Source organism: Ursus maritimus, unplaced genomic scaffold (assembly GCF_017311325.1).
Source record: "Ursus maritimus isolate PB19 unplaced genomic scaffold, ASM1731132v1 scaffold_14, whole genome shotgun sequence".
In the NCBI taxonomy this organism is placed as follows: domain Eukaryota; kingdom Metazoa; phylum Chordata; class Mammalia; order Carnivora; family Ursidae; genus Ursus; species Ursus maritimus.
Genome location: NW_024423786.1, coordinates 41,646,048 through 41,666,470, shown reverse-complemented (window position 1 = coordinate 41,666,470; position 20,423 = coordinate 41,646,048). Strand labels below are relative to the sequence as shown.

The 20,423-nt window shown below is 43.8% G+C and overlaps 1 protein-coding gene across 2 annotated transcripts in view; it reads right to left on the bottom strand.

Annotated features, from left to right (window-relative positions):
- The window catches only part of LOC103674877 (serine protease 46), a 26,509-nt gene extending 11,269 nt beyond the window's left edge, over positions 1–15,240 (bottom strand). The window contains exons 1-4 of one of the 2 annotated variants that reach the window (XM_040628918.1): positions 14,991–15,240; positions 10,795–10,972; positions 10,351–10,610; positions 9,130–9,302 (exon numbers count right to left, since the gene is read on the bottom strand). In XM_040628918.1, the coding sequence (XP_040484852.1) occupies positions 9,130–9,302; positions 10,351–10,610; positions 10,795–10,928 (567 nt within the window). In that variant the 5' untranslated portion in view covers positions 10,929–10,972; positions 14,991–15,240. Of the gene's footprint in view, positions 1–9,129; positions 9,303–10,350; positions 10,611–10,794; positions 13,509–14,990 lie in introns of those variants that run through there. The other variant, XM_040628917.1, reaches the window with a different exon arrangement.
- Positions 15,241–20,423: the final 5,183 nt, after the last annotated feature.

Here is a 20,423-nt window from a genome sequence, read left to right as displayed (position 1 = left end):
GTTAAGAACTTGGACAGAACCATGGGGCGCCTGGATGGCGCAGTCTTTAAGCGTCTGCCTTTGGCTCAGGGCATCATCCCGGTGTTCTGGGATTGAGCCCCGCATCAGGCTCCTGAGTTGGGAGCCTGCTTCTTCCTCTCCCACTCCCCCTGCTTGTGTTCCCTCTCTCGCTGGCTGTCTCTCTGTCTGTCAAATAAATAAATAAAATCTTTAATAAAAAAAAAAAAGAACTTGGGCAGAACCAGAAGGCTTTGCTCCCTGTGATTAATGTGATCATGGTCGCTAAGATGACACAGTCACTTAAATGTATCTCGGTTCAGACATCAGAATATCCATTCCCGGGGCGCCTGGGTGGCACAGCGGTTAAGCATCTGCCTTTGGCTCAGGGCGTGATCCCCGTGTTCTGGGATCAAGCCCCACATCAGGCTCCTCTGCTATAAGCCTGCTTCTCCTCTCCCACTCCCCCTGCTTGTGTTCCCTCTCTCGCTGGCTGTCTCTATCTGTCAAATAAATAAAATCTTTAAAAAAAAAAAAAGAATATCCATTCCCACACAACAATCTCAATGCCAGACTTGATTTAAAGTAAAACTTCTCCCCACTGCTGTCTAGGGCTTTTGGCAAGCAGGAGGCCTGGGAAGGAGGAAGCCAGGTCTGCTTTCCCTGTTCCTTTCCTTCGGCACCCCCTCCAACCCCAGTTTTCTAACCTGCCAAGGTTAAAGCAGGAGGGTGAGGAGGCAAGGGAGCCAGTTCATCCCCCAGGCAGTTCCTGCTGTCTGGATCTTGGGGACACGGACAGCCGACTCTGCCCCCGAGTGGGTGAACACCATACTGTCTGAGTGATTTTGTTGAAACCCCTCCCAGGAGATCTGAGGGTGGGACAGGCATCCCCCCAGCCCTTAGAGGGGGAAGAGTGAGCTCTCTCCTGAGAAATCCTCCACATAAAATCACTCTACCCCTCTTGACCCTTTGATACACACACATTGTGGAATGTCAGTCACACAACTTCCTCTGAATCCTGATACACAGTGTATGTAATGACTTAGTTGAGACTTCCTATTTAATTTTACAAAATTTACAAAATTGCCCCAGTTCATAAAATTAAGGCAGGAATAAAAGTTTTAGTCTATCAGAGGAACAAGAAGCTAAAATAAAAATAATAATGCCTAATGCTGGTGATGACTTGGAGAAAGGAGTGCTCATATACTGCTGGTATTGATATAAATGGATCAAATATTAGGGAAGGCTAATTTGTCAATATCTGTTAAGATTTTAAATATGCATACAACTCATTTTGTAATTACACTTCTAAAAATTTATTTTAGAGAAATATTTGAACAAATGTGCAAAGATCTATGAAAAAAGATTTTTACTCTGGCGTGGAAGAAAAATACGGAAATGAGTTCAGATGTCTATCAATAAGAGAACAGTTAAATAGATGATGACATAACAGTACGAGAGAATTGTTGTTCAGTATTCAAGGAGAATGGAATGTATTTATATAGAGAGTCCAAGATAGTGCAAGATCTATTTCAAGTGAAAGTAAAAAATTTGGAGAATAAAAGTATAGTACAGCCTTTCATTAAAGATAAAAACTAAAAAAAAAAAAAAACCTAAAACTGTTTTAGAATTGCATATTGTATAGAAAGAAGTGTTGAGGATAGAAACTAAACAACTTAGAGCAGAAATTTCTAGGTAGTTTGATTATAAGAAAGTTTCATTTTCCAATATTTACATTTATGTACTACTTTTTTAAGGAAATGCATGCATTTCCTTTCAAATCACACTATATATTTTTAAAAATAAGGTAGTCACAAGGGAATCACAACAGTACAAGATTTAAGAGATGAAACCACGTTTAATTAAAAGATGATTTCATGGTTTTAAAAACTTCAAACACGAAACTAGAAAGAATAAATCTTCTTGCTCAAAAAGACAGAAAAAGAAAACCAAATCAAGCCCAAGGGAAGCAGAAGAAAAATTAAGAGAAATAGAAAACAATGAATAAATATTAAAAACTTAACCACATACCAGGCCACTAGGCAAGTTGCAACATATTCCCTATCACTGGTATTGCCGTAGAGCCAATTTTCTTACCACACGACAACTGGGTCGGAAATCATTCATAAAACAAACAAGCACACATGTATTTGGAAATGAAAAAAAAAACCTTCTAAATAAGTCATGGGTCAAAACGAAATAAGAATAGGAATTATAGAAAATATTTAGAACTGGATAACAGTAAAAATGCCACATATTAAAATATATGGCATTTGGCTAAAGCAGTATTTAGAGGGAAATGTGTAGCCTTAAACACCTTTATTAGAAAAGAAAAAAGTCCAGGGCCGCCTGGGTGGCACAGCGGTTAAGCATCTGCCTTCGGCTCAGGGCGTGATCCTGTCGTTATGGGATTGAGCCCCACATCAGGCTCTTCCACTATGAGCCTGCTTCTTCCTCTCCCACTCCCCCTGCTTGTGTTCCCTCTCTCACTGGCTGTCTCTCTCTCTGTCGAATAAATAAATAAAATCTTAAAAAAAAAGAAAAGAAAAGAAAAGAAAAAAGTCCAAAAACACAGTGGAGGTCTTTTTTATCCACTCATCTATCTATGGACACCTGGGCTGCTTCCATAACTTGGCTGTTGTAAATAAGACAATAAACGTAGGGATGCATGTATGTTTTCAAATTAGCATTTTCATTTTCTTCAGGTAAATGCCCAGCAGTGGGATTATTGGATCATAGAGTGGTCCTACTTTTTAACTTTTTTAGGAAATTCCACACTGTTTTCGACAGTGGCAACACCAGTTCGCATTCCCACCAACAGTGCAAGAGGTTCCCTTTTCTCCACATCCTCACCGAAGCCTGGTTTCTTGCATAGTTAATTTTAGCCATCCTGACAGGCGTGAGGTGATACCTCGTTGTGGTTTTGATTTGCATTTCCCTGATGCTGAGTGATGAGCATCTTCTCCTGTGTCCGTTGGCCATCTGGAGGTCTTCTTTGGAAGAAATGTCTTTTCAGGGGCGCCTGGGTGGCACAGCGGTTAAGCGTCTGCCTTCGGCTCAGGGTGTGATCCCAGAGTTCTGGGATCGAGCCCCACATCAGGCTCCTCCACTAGGAGCCTGCTTCTTCCTCTCCCACTCCCCCTGCTTGTGTTCCCTCTCTCGCTGGCTGTCTCTCTGTCAAATAAATAAATAAAATCTTTAAAAAAAAAAAAGAAAAGAAATGTCTTTTCAGGTCCCTCTCCTCATTTTTAAATCAGATTGTTGGGTTTTTTGTTTGTTTGGGGTGTTTTTTGATATTGAGTTGTATGGGTTCTTTACATATTTTGAATATTCACCCATTACCGAAAATATCATTTGCAAAAACTTTCTCCCATTCCGTAGGTTGCCTTTTCATTTTGTTGATGGTTTCCTTTACTGTGCAGAAGCTTTTCAGTTTGATGTAGTCCCAATTGTATTGTTTTTGTTTTAGCTTTGCTTTTGTTGGCCTCGCCTGAGGAGACAGATGCAAAAACATATTGCTAAGACTGATGTGCAAGAGTTTACTGCCTGTGTTTTCTTTTAGGAGATTTATGGTTTGAGGTCTTACATTTAGGTCTTTAATCCAGTTTGAGTTTATTTTTGTGTATGGTGTAAGAAAGCGGTCGAGTTTCATTCTTTCGCATATAGCTGTTTGGTTTTCCCAACATTATTTATCGAAGAGATAGTCTTTTCTTCATGGTGTATTCTTGCCTCCTTTGTCACAGATTAATTAACCATGCAAGCATGGGTTTGTTTGGGGGCTCTCTGTTCTGTTCCATTGATCTGTGTCTATTTTTGTGCTGGTACCATACCATTTTCAGTACTCTGGCTTTGTAGTATAGCTTGAAATCTGGGACCATGATACCTCCAACTTCGTTCTTTCTCAAGATTGCTTTGTCTATTCTGGGTCCTTTGTGGTTTTATAAAAATGTCAGGATTTTTTTTCTAGTTCTGTCAAAATTACTGCTGGTATTTTGATCGGGATTGAGCTGAATCTGTAGCTTGTGTTGGATAGTACGGACACTTTAACGATGAATTCTTCCAAACCATGAACATGGTATGTCTTTCCATTTATTTGTGTTGTCTTCAATTTCTTATAGTTTTCAGAGTACACGTCTGTCACTTCCTTGATTAAATCTATTCCTAGGTATTTTATTCTTTTTGATGCAATCGTAAATGGAGTTGTTTTCTTAATTTCTTTCTGCTATTTCATTATTAGTGTATAGAAATGCAACAGATTTCTGTATATTCATTTTGTACCCTGCAACTTCAATGCATTCCTTTATTAGTTCTGTTAGTTTTGGGAGTCTTTAGTGTTTTCTATATATAGTACCATGTCATCTGCAAATAGTGACAGTTTTACTTCTTCCTCGCCAGTTTGGATGCCTTTTATATCTTTTGTTTGTCTGATGGTGGTGGCTAAAACCTCAGTACTATGTTGAATAAAAGTGGCAAGAGTGAACACCTTATCTCATTCTTGATCTTAGAGGAAAAGCTTTCAGTTTTTCACCATTGAATATTATGTGCTATGGGATTGTCATATATGGCCTCTGGTATGTTGGGGTATCGTCCCTCTAAACACACTTTGCTGAGAGATTTTTCTATGAATGGATGTTGAATTTTGTCAAATGCTTTTTCCACATCTAATGAGATGATCGTATGATCTTTATCCTTTTGTTAATGTGGTGTATCATGTTGATCGATTTGCAGATATTGAACCATCTTTGCATCCTGGAACAAATCCCATTTGATCATAGTGAATGATCCTTTTAATCTATTGTTGAATTCAGTTCGTTAATATTCTGTTGGGGATTTTTGCTTCTGTGTTCATTAGGGATATTGGTCTGTAATTTTCTTTTTGTGTAATGTCTTTGTCTGGTTTTAGTATCAGGGTAGTGCCAGCCTCATAGAATAGATTTGGAATCATTCTTTCCTTTTCAATTTTTTGGAATAGTTTGAGAAGAATAGGTAATAACTCTTCTTCAAATATTCGGTAGAATTCACCTGTGAAGCCGTCTGGTCCTGGACTTTTGTTTGTTGGGAGTATTTTGATTCCTGATTCCCTTTCATTACTAGTAATCAGCCTGTTCCAAATTTCGATATCTTCCTGATTAATTCTGGGAAAAGTGTATGTTTCTAGGAATTTATCTATTTCTTCTAGTTGTCCAATTTTTTAGTGTTTTATTTTTCTACAGTTGTCTCTTATAATTCTTTGTATTTCTGTGGTGTTAGTTGAACTTCTCCTTCATTTCTGATTCTGTTTATTTGAGCCCTCTCTCATTTCCTTGATGAGTCTGGCTAAAGGCTTATCAATTTTATCTTTTCAAAGAACCAGCTCTTCGTTTCATTGATCTTTTCTATTGTTTGTTTGTGGGGGTTTTTTTTGTCTCTATTTTATTTATATCACTCCAATGTTTATTATTTCCTTCTACTAACTTTGGGCTTTGTTCTTTTTCTCTTTCCTTCAGGTGTAAGGTTAAATTGTGATTTTGTTTCTTGAGGTAGGCTTGCAGCATTATAAACTTGCCTCTTAGAACTGCTTTTCAATCAAAGCATTGACAATTTTGTGTTTTTGTTTTTAAACTGGTCATTACTTTCAAAGTTATATTATTATTTATTCTGGTCTCTATATATTTCTAATTTTTCTTTGTTATTTCCTTCCTCTACTAAATTTCAGCTGAGTCTGTTCTTTTTCTAGTTCCTTGTGGTGTTAAGTTATGTGAACTTTTTTCTTAATACAAGCATTTGTAGCATAAATTTCACTCTAACATCTGTTTTTGCTTCATTCCATAAGTTTTAGAATAGTGTTTCCTTTTTCTTTTGTTTTGAGCCATATTTGACTTGCCATTTTTTTCTTATTTGACCCACTGCTTGTGCAGTAGTGTGTTGTTTAATATTTACATATTAAATATTTAATATTTACATTGTAGATTTTCCAGTTTTGTTTTCTTGTTGATCTTTAGCTTTATACCATTGTGGTTGGAAAATATCCTTGGCATGATTTCAGTCTTAAATTTGTAATATTTATCATGTCTCTTTTTGTGACCTAATCAGGGGATTCTATGTATACTTGAGAAAAATGTGTATTCTATTTTTCTTGGATGGAATGTTTTATATACATCTTCTAGAACCATGTATTCTGAAATATGCTTCAAGTAAAAAACGTTCTTGTTGAAAAAAATAGTAACTTTAACTGAGGGTACTCATTTAAAATAAAGTGTATCAGAGGGGAGGTGGGTGGGGGGATGGGTGAAATAGGTGATGGGGATTAAGAGTCCACTTACCATCATGAGCACCACGTAGTGATGCATAGAATTGTTGAATGACTATATTGCACACCTAAAACTAATAGAACACTGTATTGTTAACTATCCTAGAATTAAAATTAAAAACATCAAAAATTTTTTAAAAAGAACTGTTTTTGCTGCATCTCAAAGATTTTGAACCATTATATTTCCATTTTCATTTGTCTCAAGGTATTCTTTTAAATTTCCTCTTTGATTTCTTCATTGATCCATTGCTTATTTGGAAGTGTGTTGTTTAGCCTCCACATTTCCATTTTTTCCAGGTTTTTTTCTTGTAATTGATTTCTAGCTTCATACTGTTGTGGTCAGAAAAGATGCTTGATAGGATTTCAATCTTCTTAAGTTCACTGAGATTTGTTTCTGTGGCCTAACATGTGATCTGTCCTAGACAATGTTCTGTCTGCACCTGTGCACTTGAAAAGAATGTGTATTCTGCTGTTTTTTGGATGGAATGTGTGTGTGTGTGTGTGTGTGTGTGTGTGTGAATATATATATAACACAGCCATGTAATGCACATATATACACACACATATATATAATATATATAAAACATTCAGCATATATACTATATTAAGTCCATCTGATCTAGTGGGCTGTTCAAAGGCACTGCTTCCTTACCGATTTTCTGTCTGGAAAATCCACTCATTGAGTAAGTAATGTGCTAAAGTAAGCTAATATTATTGTTTCACTGTTAATTTTTCCTTTTATGTCTGTTAATTCTGCTTTACATATTTAGGTGCTCGTATATCAGGTGCATAGATATTTGCAATTGTTATATCCTCTTGTTAGATTGATCTCTTTATCGTTATGTAATGCCCTTCTTTATTATGTTAGGGTTTTTTTTTAAATCTCTTTTGTCTAATATAAGTATTGCCACCACAACTTTTTTTTTTCTTTTTGCTTCAATTTGCACAGAATATCTTTCTCCATCCCTTCACTTTCAGGTTGTATGTATCTTTAGTTCTGAGTGAGTCTCTTATAGGCGGCATATAAATGAATCTTGCTTTTTTTCATCCATACAGTCAATTGGAGCATTTAGTCCATTTACATTTAAAGTAATTACGGAACTTTATATACTTATTGCCATTTTGTTAATCGTTATCTGGTTGTTTTTATAGTTCTTCTTTGTTCCTTTCTTCCTCTCTTGTTCTCTTCTCTTGTGCTTTGATGACTTTTTTTAGTGTTTTGCTTGGATTCCTTTCTCTGTGTGAGTGTGTGTGTGTGTGTGTATCTATTATAGGCTTTGACTTGTGGTTGCCATTGAGGTTCATAACATCCTATGTATAAAACAATTTATTTTAAGTTAACATCACTTAAGTTTGAACATATTCTAAACACTACATTTTTATCTCCTCACCACCTCCACATTTTATGTATATGATGTCATATTTTACAGCTAGGAAACGATTTTTGCAATCGATGCCATTGGGACAAATGAAAGTCCACATGAGGAAAGAAATAAAAATAGTCCTTTCTCTATCTTACACCATTGACAAAAAAAAAAAATATAGGGGGGCGCCTGGGTGGCACAGCGGTTGGGCGTCTGCCTTCAGCTCAGGGCGTGATCCCGGCGTTATGGGATCGAGCCCCACGTCAGGCTCCTCTGCTGGGAACCTGCTTCTTCCTCTCCCACTCCCCCTGCTCGTGTTCCCTCTCTCGCTGGCTGTCTCTATCTCTGTTGAATAAATAAATAAATAAAATATTTAAAAATATATATAGGAAAATGTCTTTACGACCTCAGGAAAAGGAAAGATTTCTTAAATAAGACGCAAAAGCATAAACGAGAAAGGAAAACGTGGCTCTACATTTGACGACAATAAAACGTAAACTGCTGTTCAGCAAAGGACGGTGTAAACGTAATGAAGAACTGGGACAAGATATCTGCAATATATGCAATGAACACCGAACCAGTATCCAAAATATAAAAATATAATAGAAAGAAAAAGACAAACAATAAGAAATGTGCAAAACATCTGAAAAAGGGATTCATAGAAGAAGAATCACGAGTGGAGACCAGGCATGTGAAGAGATGTATAACTGCACTAGTGACGGGGACATGCACACAGCAGCCACGATGCCACACTATTGCTCTGTTTCTCGTCTAACAGAATGGAAAACACCTTATAGTCTGCCAGTACCAACAATGTTGGCAACAACAGAGAACAACAGAATTCTCAAACACTGCTAGAAGAATATGGATTCCTACAATCACCATGGAAAAGAATTTGTCAATAACTATTAAAGATGAAGGCATGCACAGCCTATGACCCACCAGTTCCTTGCAGGACACATCCTGTCGAGAAATTCTGGAACATGTAAATAGGGAGATTATGTGTGAGACTATCCAGCAGTTTGTGATATGAGACAACTGAAAACTAGGGAGCCTGGGTGACTAGGTCGGTTGACCATGTGACTCTTGATTTCAGCGCCGGTCGAGATCTCAGGGTCATGGGACGCAGCCCTGCGTGGGCTCCCTGTGCAGCAGGGAGTCTGCTTGAGACTCTCTCCCCCTGCCCCTCCCCCACTCCCTGTGCATGCACGTGCTTGCACACGCTTGCTCTCTCACTCTCTCTCTCTCAAAAATAAATAAATAAAATCTTTAAAAAATTAATTTACAAAAAGACCTGAGATGCATTGCCATTATTACCATTATTCTGGACAAGTGCAAAGAATATTTTCTGCCCTATTTCACAGACTGGAAACTGAAGGCCGAGGAAAGGAGATTTTCATAAGGTCACACAGTGCCCTATGAAAAGGAAGACATGACCCCTGAGAGCCCTCTCCCTGCCCTGGGCCACAAGCCCCGCACCTGACAGGAGTCCATGCCCCATTCCGAGCTGACACACAGCATGTCCTTCCCAATGAACTTCTTCTGGTCCTTCAAGAAGAGGAACTGGTACTGCTCTTGGCAGGTTTCACTGTTTATGATCTTGACAGCCACCTCCTGAAGGCTGTAGGGGGTCTTTGGGGTTACTGAAGAGACTGAGAGAGAGAGAGAGAGAGAGAGAGATCCTGCCTTGTCATCCCTTCAACTATTTGGCACACCTCCGTCTCGAGGTTGTCCAGATTCACTAGGGTGGGAGGCAGGGCCACTTCCTGGCATGGTAATTTATAAAGGCCCCATCCCCACGGCCTGACTTTGGAAAAAAAAAAAAAACCTAAGCTCATTAAAAAGACGGAAGCAAAAGTATCCCCAGGGTCTCAGAGCAACATCTAGGCACTGAATGAGGACAAGGAGAGACTCCTCCAATAATTCAGGTTTCATGAGGGTGGAGGCTGAGCACTGACTGCTCTGTGGCTACCTGGCAAGATGTCAAGACCCCAGAGCCCAAAGTGCACCACCCCCTGGAAGGCGGGATCCCACAAACACTCCTAGATTCTAGGACTTGAGGGTGGCCCCCATGGAGGCCAGATGTTCAGGAATTATTGGTGCCTGGCGGTAACAAGTATGTATGAATGCTGCCCAATGCCTTGATGCTTCCTGAGACAGAGAACCCCATTAATAGCCAAAGATCAATTCCCTGCCATGCTGCGAGGTGAGGGCTTGGCACTGGATTCAACTTCACGTTGGCAACTGAAGTTCATGCAGGCCGTGTGTGCCTTTTACACGAGAGCACCGTGTGTATCTTCCTATCGACAGAGAGCGGGATAGTGGGCAGCATGTGTGATCGCTCAGGAACGCTTGCTGATGGAGGGAGCAAGTTAATAAGGGAATGAATGAATGAATGAATGAATGAGAGGTGCCTGCGTGGCTCAGTGGGTTGGGCATCTGCCTCTTGATTTTTGGCTCAGGTCATGATCTCGGGGTCGTGGGATCGAGCCCCACACTGGGCTCCTGGCTGGGCATGGAGCTTGCTTGGGATTCTCTCTCCCTCTGCCTCCCCACCCCCCAGCCACTGCTCTCTCTCTCTCCCTCTCTCAAGTAGATAAGTAAAAAAAATTTTAAAGGTGGGAATAAACAAATGAGCCCATGCTGGAGTTGTGTCCTGAAGAGGCCAGTGTCTTGGGACCTCTGCCTGCCTTCACTTACCTCGAGCGTTTTTACGTCCCCACCCGATGGCCCAGCACATGGTTCCGACAGACGGCGTGAATCTGTTGTTGGGTAGGCAGACAGGCTGGATGAGGGGGGACCAGGAGATGGGGTCCCTGAGCTTCAGGAGGGCAATGTCCTGGGCTATGAGGTTGCGGAAGTCCTCGTGAATCACAATGCGGGTGAGTAGGAGCTGAGTGCCATTGTCTGGGAGGCGCTGGACTCCCACGTTCACGGAGTACATTTTGGGGTCCTTGGATCTGCAGGGCCCAGGGCAGGAGGCAGATTGCCAGAAGCGAGGCCGTGAGTGGTTGGAGAGACACAGACTGAGCACAGGGTAACCCAGCCAGGCCCCTAGTCCCAGATCCCCAGATTTACAGCCCCCCCCACCCCACCCAGGCCAAAAAGCAAAGCTCCTGGGACCGGCCGGCTGCCCGGACTGACCTCTGCAGGCAGTGCGCAGCCGTGAGGACCCACTGGTGGTGGATGAGGGAGCCGCTGCAGATGTAGGCGCCCAGGAACAGGATGCTCACCTGCCACGGCCACTTGCCTACCTCCACCAGCCTCCCCTTCACCATCTTGCAGGCGATGTTGGTGTGACCGCAGGTCTGGAACCAGGGTTCTAAGGAGAAAGGTGGAAAGGGGACCATGCCAGCTCCGAGTGGATTCTCAAGGGACCCTCCCACCACCATACACAGCAGACTATCGAGGCAGACAGAGCCACATTCCAGCCATCGCACGGGTGGGCGAGGGCGTTTCCTACCGCCCTAACGATGATAACCAAAGGCCCAGAGGCAGCGAGTGCCCCACATGATAAAGCAATCTGCCAAACAAGGGGGACCAGCCGGCCCCTCCAGGGTTCCTTAGGAGCCACCACCCCAGGATTGATCTCTGTCCGCTCGTTTACACAGGCAGATGGTTAAGGGAGTAAAGCAGGAGACTCATTGGAGCAGTGAGTTGCCGGTCACTTTCTCACATAGGTGAGGGAGCACAAGTGAGCAGGACGCAGTGACGTTGCGCTGTAGGACTCCAGGGCCGCCTTCCCAGCCCCGCCCCCCGGGGGGTGCTCTCTGTGACCCTAGGAGGAAGCGGAAGCAAGTAGAGATGCTCCTCGGTCCCCTCCTTGCCCCTCCCTGTCCCCAACAGCAGGAGCGGGAGGAGAAGGAGCTGCATGGAACTGGTTTGGAGTCTGGGATTTTGAACTGGAACATCTTGGGCTGCTGTTTAATAACTGAACATCGTTGAGGACAGGAAAGGGAGAGAAATTCTACAGCAAAGGTTGGAGACCAAGATGAAAGACAAATAAAAAGGTTTTTTGGGTTTTTTGTTGGTTTTTTTTTTTTTTTTTTTTTTTTTTTTTTTTTTTTTTTTATGTATATAGCCTGCTGTCAAGTTTGGGCTGGCCAACAAGCTGTTAACACGCAGTCATGGAGCCTCACAGAGGCAAAGCTAGACATGCGTTTACACCCGTCAGAAGCTGGTGTGGTTCCAGAAAGTCTGTTCCCCTCAGTGTGCCTGCCAAACAAAGCATCGGGGACTCAGCAGCAGTAACCAAGGCTTGTCCTTGCCTGGGGAGGGTCCTTGATGCTGGCGGAGGGATCCCTTAATAAACAGACAAGGCTAATAATCTAGGTGGTCCATATACATTAGCAGAAACATCTAGTGGGCCCTGTTTCATAGAAATCCCCCCCAAACCATTCTACCACATCCCAGGGCTTCTGGTACAAGGACATGTAGACGGCCGGCTCCCTTGCCACAGAGTTCCGTGGCCGGACACCTTTACCCTCAACCAGGGCCTTCCACAGGGATCCACGGGCACCCTCATGAGCCCCCACGGACTTTTGTCTTGCCTCGTTCTCTCGCTGCTTCGTTCTTGCTCGTGTCCCTATGTTCCCCAGGGGGGAGCCACATTTCCAGCTCCCCTCATATGCTGTGGTGGGGTTATGGCTACCTTGTTTCAGATTACAGCCTGCCCAATGGCCACTGTCCCACTCCGGGAGGAAAGAGGAGTCCCAGAGGCTTGCCCTTTCCTTTCTCACAAAGCTGTGGGCCTGCAGAGCCAGGGTTCTGCAGAATGGACTCCAGCACCTAAAAAGTGACTGTCCCAGGGGCAGGCGTGGGCTTCGCCTCTGCGCACCACGCCCTGCGTGGGTTCCCCAGGCTCAGAGAACTGCCCTCCTCAGAACTCACATCCAAACAACACCGACTCCAACCTCCTTCCTTGAAACCTTACACACGAATTTCAGGACTCGGCCTGGGCATGCCAGGCCCCCCCACATCTGGGGGGAGCCCTGATGGACGGGTTGGGGCGTGAGGTGTTGCAGATCAAGCTTGCCAGAGGCACAGCATCACCATCCCACACACAGGGGACACTCGGGGGCTCAAACGGACCCCACTGCAGACGACCTCTACCCCTTCGGAGCCCGGGAGTCACAGCACTCCCACTTACAAGCCGCACCTTGATGTCACGGCCCACACTCACCTGTGGTGACAGAAAGACGTGTCTTGGCTCGTGACCTCTGTCTCTGTAAGGTCACAGGTCCCCACCCCCACCTCCACATCATCACAGGCACCGCAGTCTGCTCTGTAGGGGCAGCCCCGGGTAGGAGAACACTCACTCGCTCACTCACTCATTCGACAAGGCACGGGCCTGAGAAGGGGAGGTTCTCAGCGAGGGGAAAAAGAAAGGGAAGGTCCCTGAGTTGGGGGACATGTCCCTACTCACAGATGCCACGCCAGCATGTTTTCTGCCAAGCGGCACAATGGTCAGTGGGCGGGTGACCTAAGCCAGGGCCACCCCTACCAGATCACATGTGGTTGCTTAGCGTGGGGACCCAAGGGGACTTCTGTCACATGGCGGCTCAAAGGTTTCACCCCAAAGAGTCTCCTGAAAACCCGTGTTGAATCCTGGCTCCACGAGTCACTGAAGTCCCCTGGGCTGAGTTTCCTCTCGCAAAATGGGGACCCTGCAAAGCCCAGCTCACAGGGGCTTGAGACCTTAGGTAGGCAGCCTTAAGCAGTCACTCACACCTCCCATTGTCATCCCAGGTCCTGGTTCTCCTAGATTGCACCTCCCAAATGAGCTCATCGGGTCCGCAGCTGTTAGCTTGTTCCGCAATTTCTTTTTTTTCCCTTAACATTTAATTTATTTATTTATTTGTGAGAGAGTGAGAGCGCGAGAGAGCACATAAGCAGGGCGAGAGGCAGGCAGAGAGAGAAGCAGGCTCCCTGATGAGCGGGGAGCCCGATGCGGGTCTCGATCCCAGGACCCTGGGATCATGACCTGAGCCAAAGGCAGACGCTTCACCGACTGAGCCACCCAGGTGCTCCTGTTCCCCAGTTCCTAATAAGGCTCTTCCCTTGTGGTCATGGCCACCCTGTAAACCAGAACTGCTGCGACACTGGCTGGATCCCTAGGCTGGCACACCATGCAGGCTGGTGAGGATGTGCCGGTCAGGATATGGAGAAATGTAGGCACGAGGACAGCACCCCTCCTGCCTCTCTCCCCTGTCCCTAAAGCCCTACCTTGTAAATACATCCCAAGTCTGGCAGAGGAAAATGAAGATGGGAGGCTCTGAAGATCTCCTGGCCCACACGCCATGGCTAGCAGGTGCCCAGCCTGCTCCGGTCCTCGTAATGGGACGTGGGGGTGGGGTGGGGCTGGGCGTCTCCACTGTGTGAAAATTCTAGAACTCATGGTTTGTTTATTCACGGTAGCGGGGACTGGGCCACTGTCCCAGGGTCAGGGGCTCACCCAGCTGGGGCAGAAGCAGGATCCTGAGCGGGAGACAGTGTGGTCATGGCGAGGGCCCGCCAAGGTCACAATGGGATGCTGCTGCCAGACCCCTCCCTGGAAGGATGGTCCTGGGGCTCAGCCCTGAGCCTGTGACAACACCTGATATCTCGCCCGTGACAGTGCCTCCTGGGCTCAGCCTTGACCTTGATGGTGCCCCTGTGTGCCCAATCCTGAGCCCACTACAGCACCTGTAGACCCCAGCGCCCAGTCCAGTCCCCCTCGTGAAACCCTTCTGAGGGCACCCTGGAGGTGTGTGAACTGAGTCACTAGAAGGGGATGATGGCTAGTTCCAGCGGGGGGTGCCTGAGCCCAAGCCGGAGTTTTCCTTTCTCCCACAGGCTCGGCTCCGGGGTAGAGGGAGGTCAGGTGTTCTGGGCCCGGGAACATGACTTTCTGAGAGGAAGCAGCTTGCAGGCCTGTGTCTTCACGAGCCAGCAGAAGAGACGCCATCTTGGGACGGCTCCCTAGCACCTCACTGATGTCCCCCCCGCAGGGATCCCATGCTCCTCACACTGTCCGTTAGGACTGCTCACTCCTGCCCCGCCCCATCACCAGTGTTGCCAAGGACGTGGGGTAACAAGGTTGCTGGCACACTGCTGGGGGGCGGGGGTGTGGATGAACCAGGCTGCCATGGCGGGGAACTTCGGGATCAGTTAGTAAAGCACAGTATGTGCCTACCCCCCAACCTGCACCCACCCTCCTACTTGCATGCCCTAGACACAGTCATGCACTGATGCAGCAGGCCAGTTATTAGAGACGGTTCACAGCAGGACTGCTGGTTAGAGCCCCACCCGGAAGCTACCCAACAGCCCTCGAAGGCAGGATGGAGGCTCAGAATACTCACCGGCGGCAAGAGTGGACTGCTCCACGGAGCGACGTGGCCAGTCTCATAAACAAACATAAAAGAAGTCGGACACAGAAAGGTACATACCGTATGAAATTCAAAAACAAGCAAAACAAACTATGTCTAGAGATCCATGGCAGAAAATCAAGGAAATGATTATCACTACAATCAGATTTCCCCTAGGGGGAAACAGGGAGAAAGAAAAGGAAAGGAAGGGAAAGGGAAAGGGAAGGAAGGGAAGAGGAAAGGAGAGAGGAGACGAAGAAAAGAAAAGGAAAGAAAGAAAAGAAAAGAAAAGAAAAGAAAAGAAAAGAAAAGAAAAGAAAAGAAAAGAAAAGAAAAAAGAAAATCCAGAGAAGAAAAACCCTATCTACTCTCCTGCCTTCATGGAAAATAATACTCTAGGGGATCAATCAATGAAACAAAATAAGAAAAGTCAATAAAAACCAAGCATATCCACCATCACCACCAATCTGAATACAAAACCCCTCTACTTTCAAAAGTCAAACACTCTTCTATTGGGTAGAAGAAAAGTCCACTCACATGCTACTTATCAGAGAGTCACCTAAAACACAGTCACATGAAGCAGACGAAAGTAAAAAGACAGGCAAAAATATAGTAAGTATATGCAAGTGAAAATAGAAATGGCAGTGTTGCTCTCTAGGGATGTGACTCAGGACAAAAGCTTTACACAGAAAAAGCTATGTCATGCTGAGAAAGGATAAATTTAGAATGACTATGTAACATCATAAAGTTCTGTCCATCGATGACGTACCCTCAAACCTATAACGCAAAGTCAATCAGTGATCTGTGTGAAACTGAAAATCCTCACTTTAGGGGACAGGCTTCTCCGACTCTGTCTTTGGGGGATGGAATAGCTATAAAAATCAACCCCACACTAGACCACCACCACCACCACAAAAGCTGCCCCGAAGTGGAACATTTTGGGCCCCACCTTTGTACCACGATGCAATGACACAAGCACTTAATAACACGAGAGTGAGCAACTTCTCTGAAATTTTTAAAAATAAACTTTGTTAACATATTTTGAAGAAATAACATTCTATAAACTCTTTAGAAAATATTAATAATTAGAGTAATGCATTAAAAACTTCCTGGGTATGTTCAAAGCAAATCCACAACCTTAAAGGTATTTATTATTGAATAACAAAGAATGAAAATGAGTTAAAGGCTCCAATCAGGAAACCGTAAAAGGTATAAAATAAAGCCAAGGTGGGCGCCTGGTTGGCTCCATCGGTTAAGCATCTGCCTTGGGCTCGGGTCATGATCTCGGGGTCCTGGGATCGAGTCCTGCTTCCTGCTCCCTGCTCAGCAGGGGGTCTGCCTCTCCCTCTCCCTCTGCCCCTCCCCCGTTCCTGCTCTCTCGCTCTCACTCTCTCTCAAATAAATAAACTTAAAAAAAAAAATAAGCCAAGGAAAATCTTTCGGAGACATGTACAAAATATAAAATTATACCTTAATCGATTAGAACAGCAGAATTATGAATGAACTCTATGATCTGGGTCTTTGAAAACACAAGTAATAGCAAGTGGGACAAAGGCAAATTGTATATTACTAGGGTATGACCCACCAAGATGGTGTAGTGAGCATACACTCTACACTCTTACCAACATAGCGCCGAAACATAAAGCAAGAATTGTTGGAACTGCAAGAGGAAGTCTTAATTCTCGTGCTAAACCTCTCAGAAATCAACGGATTATACAGACATAAAATATTTGAGTCATACAGTCAACAAACCCAGTTCAATCAGTTATGGCTAGAACTTTGTTTCAAAACACACAATGTTTTCATTTCAAACACACATGAAGCATTCACTAAAATTGACCAGATTCTAGGCACAAATAAAACCTTAATAAATTGCAAAACATAAAAATAATTAAATCCACACTGTGATATATTTTTAAATAGGGGGGAAAGAAAAGAAGTCCCCATCGTCCCCAAACTATCCATCAAGAGATTAAATAACACCCTTCTCTGGAACTCTTGGGTTAAATAAGAAATACACCGTGAAATTCGAAACAATACAGAGATGAATGATAATGAGTTCAGTACGCAACAAGTCGTGTGCAATATGGCCAAAGTAAGACCCGGGGGAAATTTTATAGAGTTAAGTGAAAATATTAGAAAGCAAAGAAGTCGGTAGTAACTGACCCAGCATACGACTCAAGAAGTTAGGAAAAGGACAGTAAAAGAAGTCCCCCCAAAAGTAGGTTAGAGTTACGAAAACTAAAAGGGCTTTAGTGAAATGAACAAAAAAGAAGATTTGATTACCAAAGCCAAATGTTAGTTTGTACCATTTAGGAGTCCCCAAATAAGAGAAACTTCCACTCAAATCGGCTTAAACCTTGTCTCCTCTCTTCAGTGGTGGCAGTTTCCTCCTGGGTTGGTCCCCTTGTTGAGAAACCGTTGCCAACTATACTGGGTGATGTATGCAAGTGTTGAATCAATATATTGTACACCTGAAACTAATCTCACACTCTATGTGAACTAAATGGAATTTAAATCAAAACCTTTAAAAAATGGTTGCCAGCCACCCACACCCTTCTGCTTTCTCACCCACATTCAGACGAAGAGTGTGCCTATCTCTCCTCTAACCATGCCTTATGTTGGCTGGGTAACCCAACTGGAGCCAGCTGGCCAGGGCACTGGCCTATGCTAACTCGATCAGACTCCTGGGAGCTGGGAGTATGACAGCTTCACCCTGAAGACCATGAGCAGCCTGGCAGAGCGGGAGGGCTGCAGACCAGGACCTGGGGTAATACGAGGGAAGGAGGGATACCATAAAGCTAACCAATAAGGTATACCAGATGGATTTTTTAAAAAGACTTATTTATGTATTTGAGAGAGAGCACGGCAGAAGGAGAGAGAATCTCAAGCAGGCTCCCCACTGAGCTTGGACCCAACACCAGGCTTGATCCCATGACCCTGAGATCATGACCTGAACCAAAATCACAAGTCAGACACTTAACGGACTGAGCCACCCAGGCAGCCCTACCAGATGGATTTCTTAAAACACCTACGAAATAGACAAAAATTCGGCAATTCTACTCTTTAATAATTAAGAAAGGGGAAAGAATACATATATAAATAATATTGGAAATGGGAAAGAGGCCATGGGTTCAGATTGTATACATCAGTTTGAAATGTAAGAATCTAAGCTAAAGGAAGTGATTTTCTACACTAAAATTAATGCAAAAAAGAGGTGGGAAACCCAACTAGGCCAATAACTACACAAGATACTTTTCAAATAGTCAAAGATTTGTCGTCCCTTAAAAAGAGCTATCAGGCCCAGTGAGTTTTCGTGCACAGTCTACCAGACTTCAGGAACAGATATGATGCTGGCATCACAGAAACTGTTTCAGGGCCTAGGAAAATACTAGAAAGCTTCTCAATGGGTTTTAAGAGGCTAAGACAGCAAAGACACCAAACTTGAACAAATGGTGGAACAGAGAGGAAAAGTGGAGAGCAAGCCAACTTTGGGGCAGAAATTCTAAATAAAATGCCAGCAAATGGAATCCACAGTGCATTAAGGGATTTATCTAAGAAATCTACTGAGATCTAGTAATGAATTTCATTACGTAAACAAATTAAATAAGAAAAGCCATATAATCATCTCAGTCGTTCATTACTGCATCACCAGGGCCCCAAACTGCCTGGCACAGTAAAGGTTCCCAGTAAGTACCCGTGAAGCTGAGTCCCCAGTAAGTACCCGTGAAGCTGAGTCCCCAGTAAGTACCCGTTCCCAGTAAGTACCCGTGAAGCTGAGTCCCCAGTAAGTACCCGTTCCCAGTAAGTACCCGTGAAGCTGAGTCCCCAGTAAGTACCCGTGAAGCTGAGTCCCCAGTAAGTACCCGTTCCCAGTAAGTACCTGTGAAGGCTGAGGTCAGGGTCAGCACACGGACCCCCACCATCACCGCCACTATTTCGCACTGCGTTAGAGGTCACGGGCAACGAGATAACGAAATAAATGGTAGGATTTTCAAAAAGGGTAAGACATAGCTCTCACCATTTTAGGGAATTTGATTAGCCAAAAATAAGCCAAAAGAATGCACCGAGAAACTGCTGAATTAAATAAGTCAGTTTTGCAAGATGACCAGGAATCAAGATCACTATGTTTTCTTTTTTTTTTAAGATTTTATTTATTTATTCGACAGAGATAGAGACAGCCAGCGAGAGAGGGAACACAAGCAGGGGGAGTGGGAGAGGAAGAAGCAGGCTCATAGCGGAGGAGCCTGATGTGGGGCTCGATCCCGTAACGCCGAGATCACGCCCTGAGCCGAAGGCAGACGCTCAACCGCTGTGCCACCCAGGCGCCCCAAGATCACTATGTTTTCTTAAATCGGCAGCTTTAAAATACCTAACATATAAAATTAGAAAAAAATATAATGGGAGGAGATAATCATCCCCAATGAATATAACCAAAATGTGCAAAATACTTAGAAATAAACTCAGTATTTTTCCAGACATCCATGAAGAGAAGAGCCAAATGAATGGGGACATTCTGGTTAGGAATTCAACATTGTAAAATTAGCCTGTGTATCTAATATCTAATTTCCATTCAAATACCAATAACATCTTTAATGAAAACTGACACACTGATTGTTAAGTTTCCATGGAAGACAAACTTTGTAGATTAGGCAATATTGTTTTTTTTAAAGGAGAGCTTTTGTTAACAAAACATAACTTAGAGCTATTTGAAACAGTACAGCACTAACCCAGGGACAAACAGATCAGTGGGGAAACAACAGAGATTTCAAAAACATACACATGAGTATATTAAGATTTCCTTACTGTAAATGCAGATCTTCAAATCAGCAGGAAAAAGACAGGCGCTACAAGAAATAGTATTAATGGAATTGGCTCTCCAGTTGGAAATAGAGTTGGACCCCCACCGCATACCACACATAAACAGAAATTTCAAATGGATTACAGTTACACATAAAAAATCAATGTATTGGGGGCGCCTGGGTGGCACAGCGGTTAAGCATCTGCCTTCGGCTCAGGGCGTGATCCTGGCGTTACGGGATCGAGCCCCACATCAGGCTCCTCTGCTATGAGCCTGCTTCTTCCTCTCCCACTCCCCCTGCTTGTGTTCGCTCTCTCGCTGGCTGTCTCTATCTCTGTCAAATAAATAAATAAAATCTTTAAAAAAAAATCAATGTATTGAAATAAAAATATGGGAAGAAAGCTTTTATAATCTGGAGATGGAGAAGACTACATTTTGCTAGGCACAAAACCCATAAAAAAAGTAAAGACGGACTGATTTGATTCCATAATAATTTGTTTAAAGATTTTATTTATTTATTTATTTGAGAAAGAGTGCATGAAAAGCAGGGGAAGGTGCAGAGGGAGCAGGAGAAGTAGGCTCCCCTCCTGAGCAGGGAGCCCAATGCGGGGCTCAATCCTAGGACC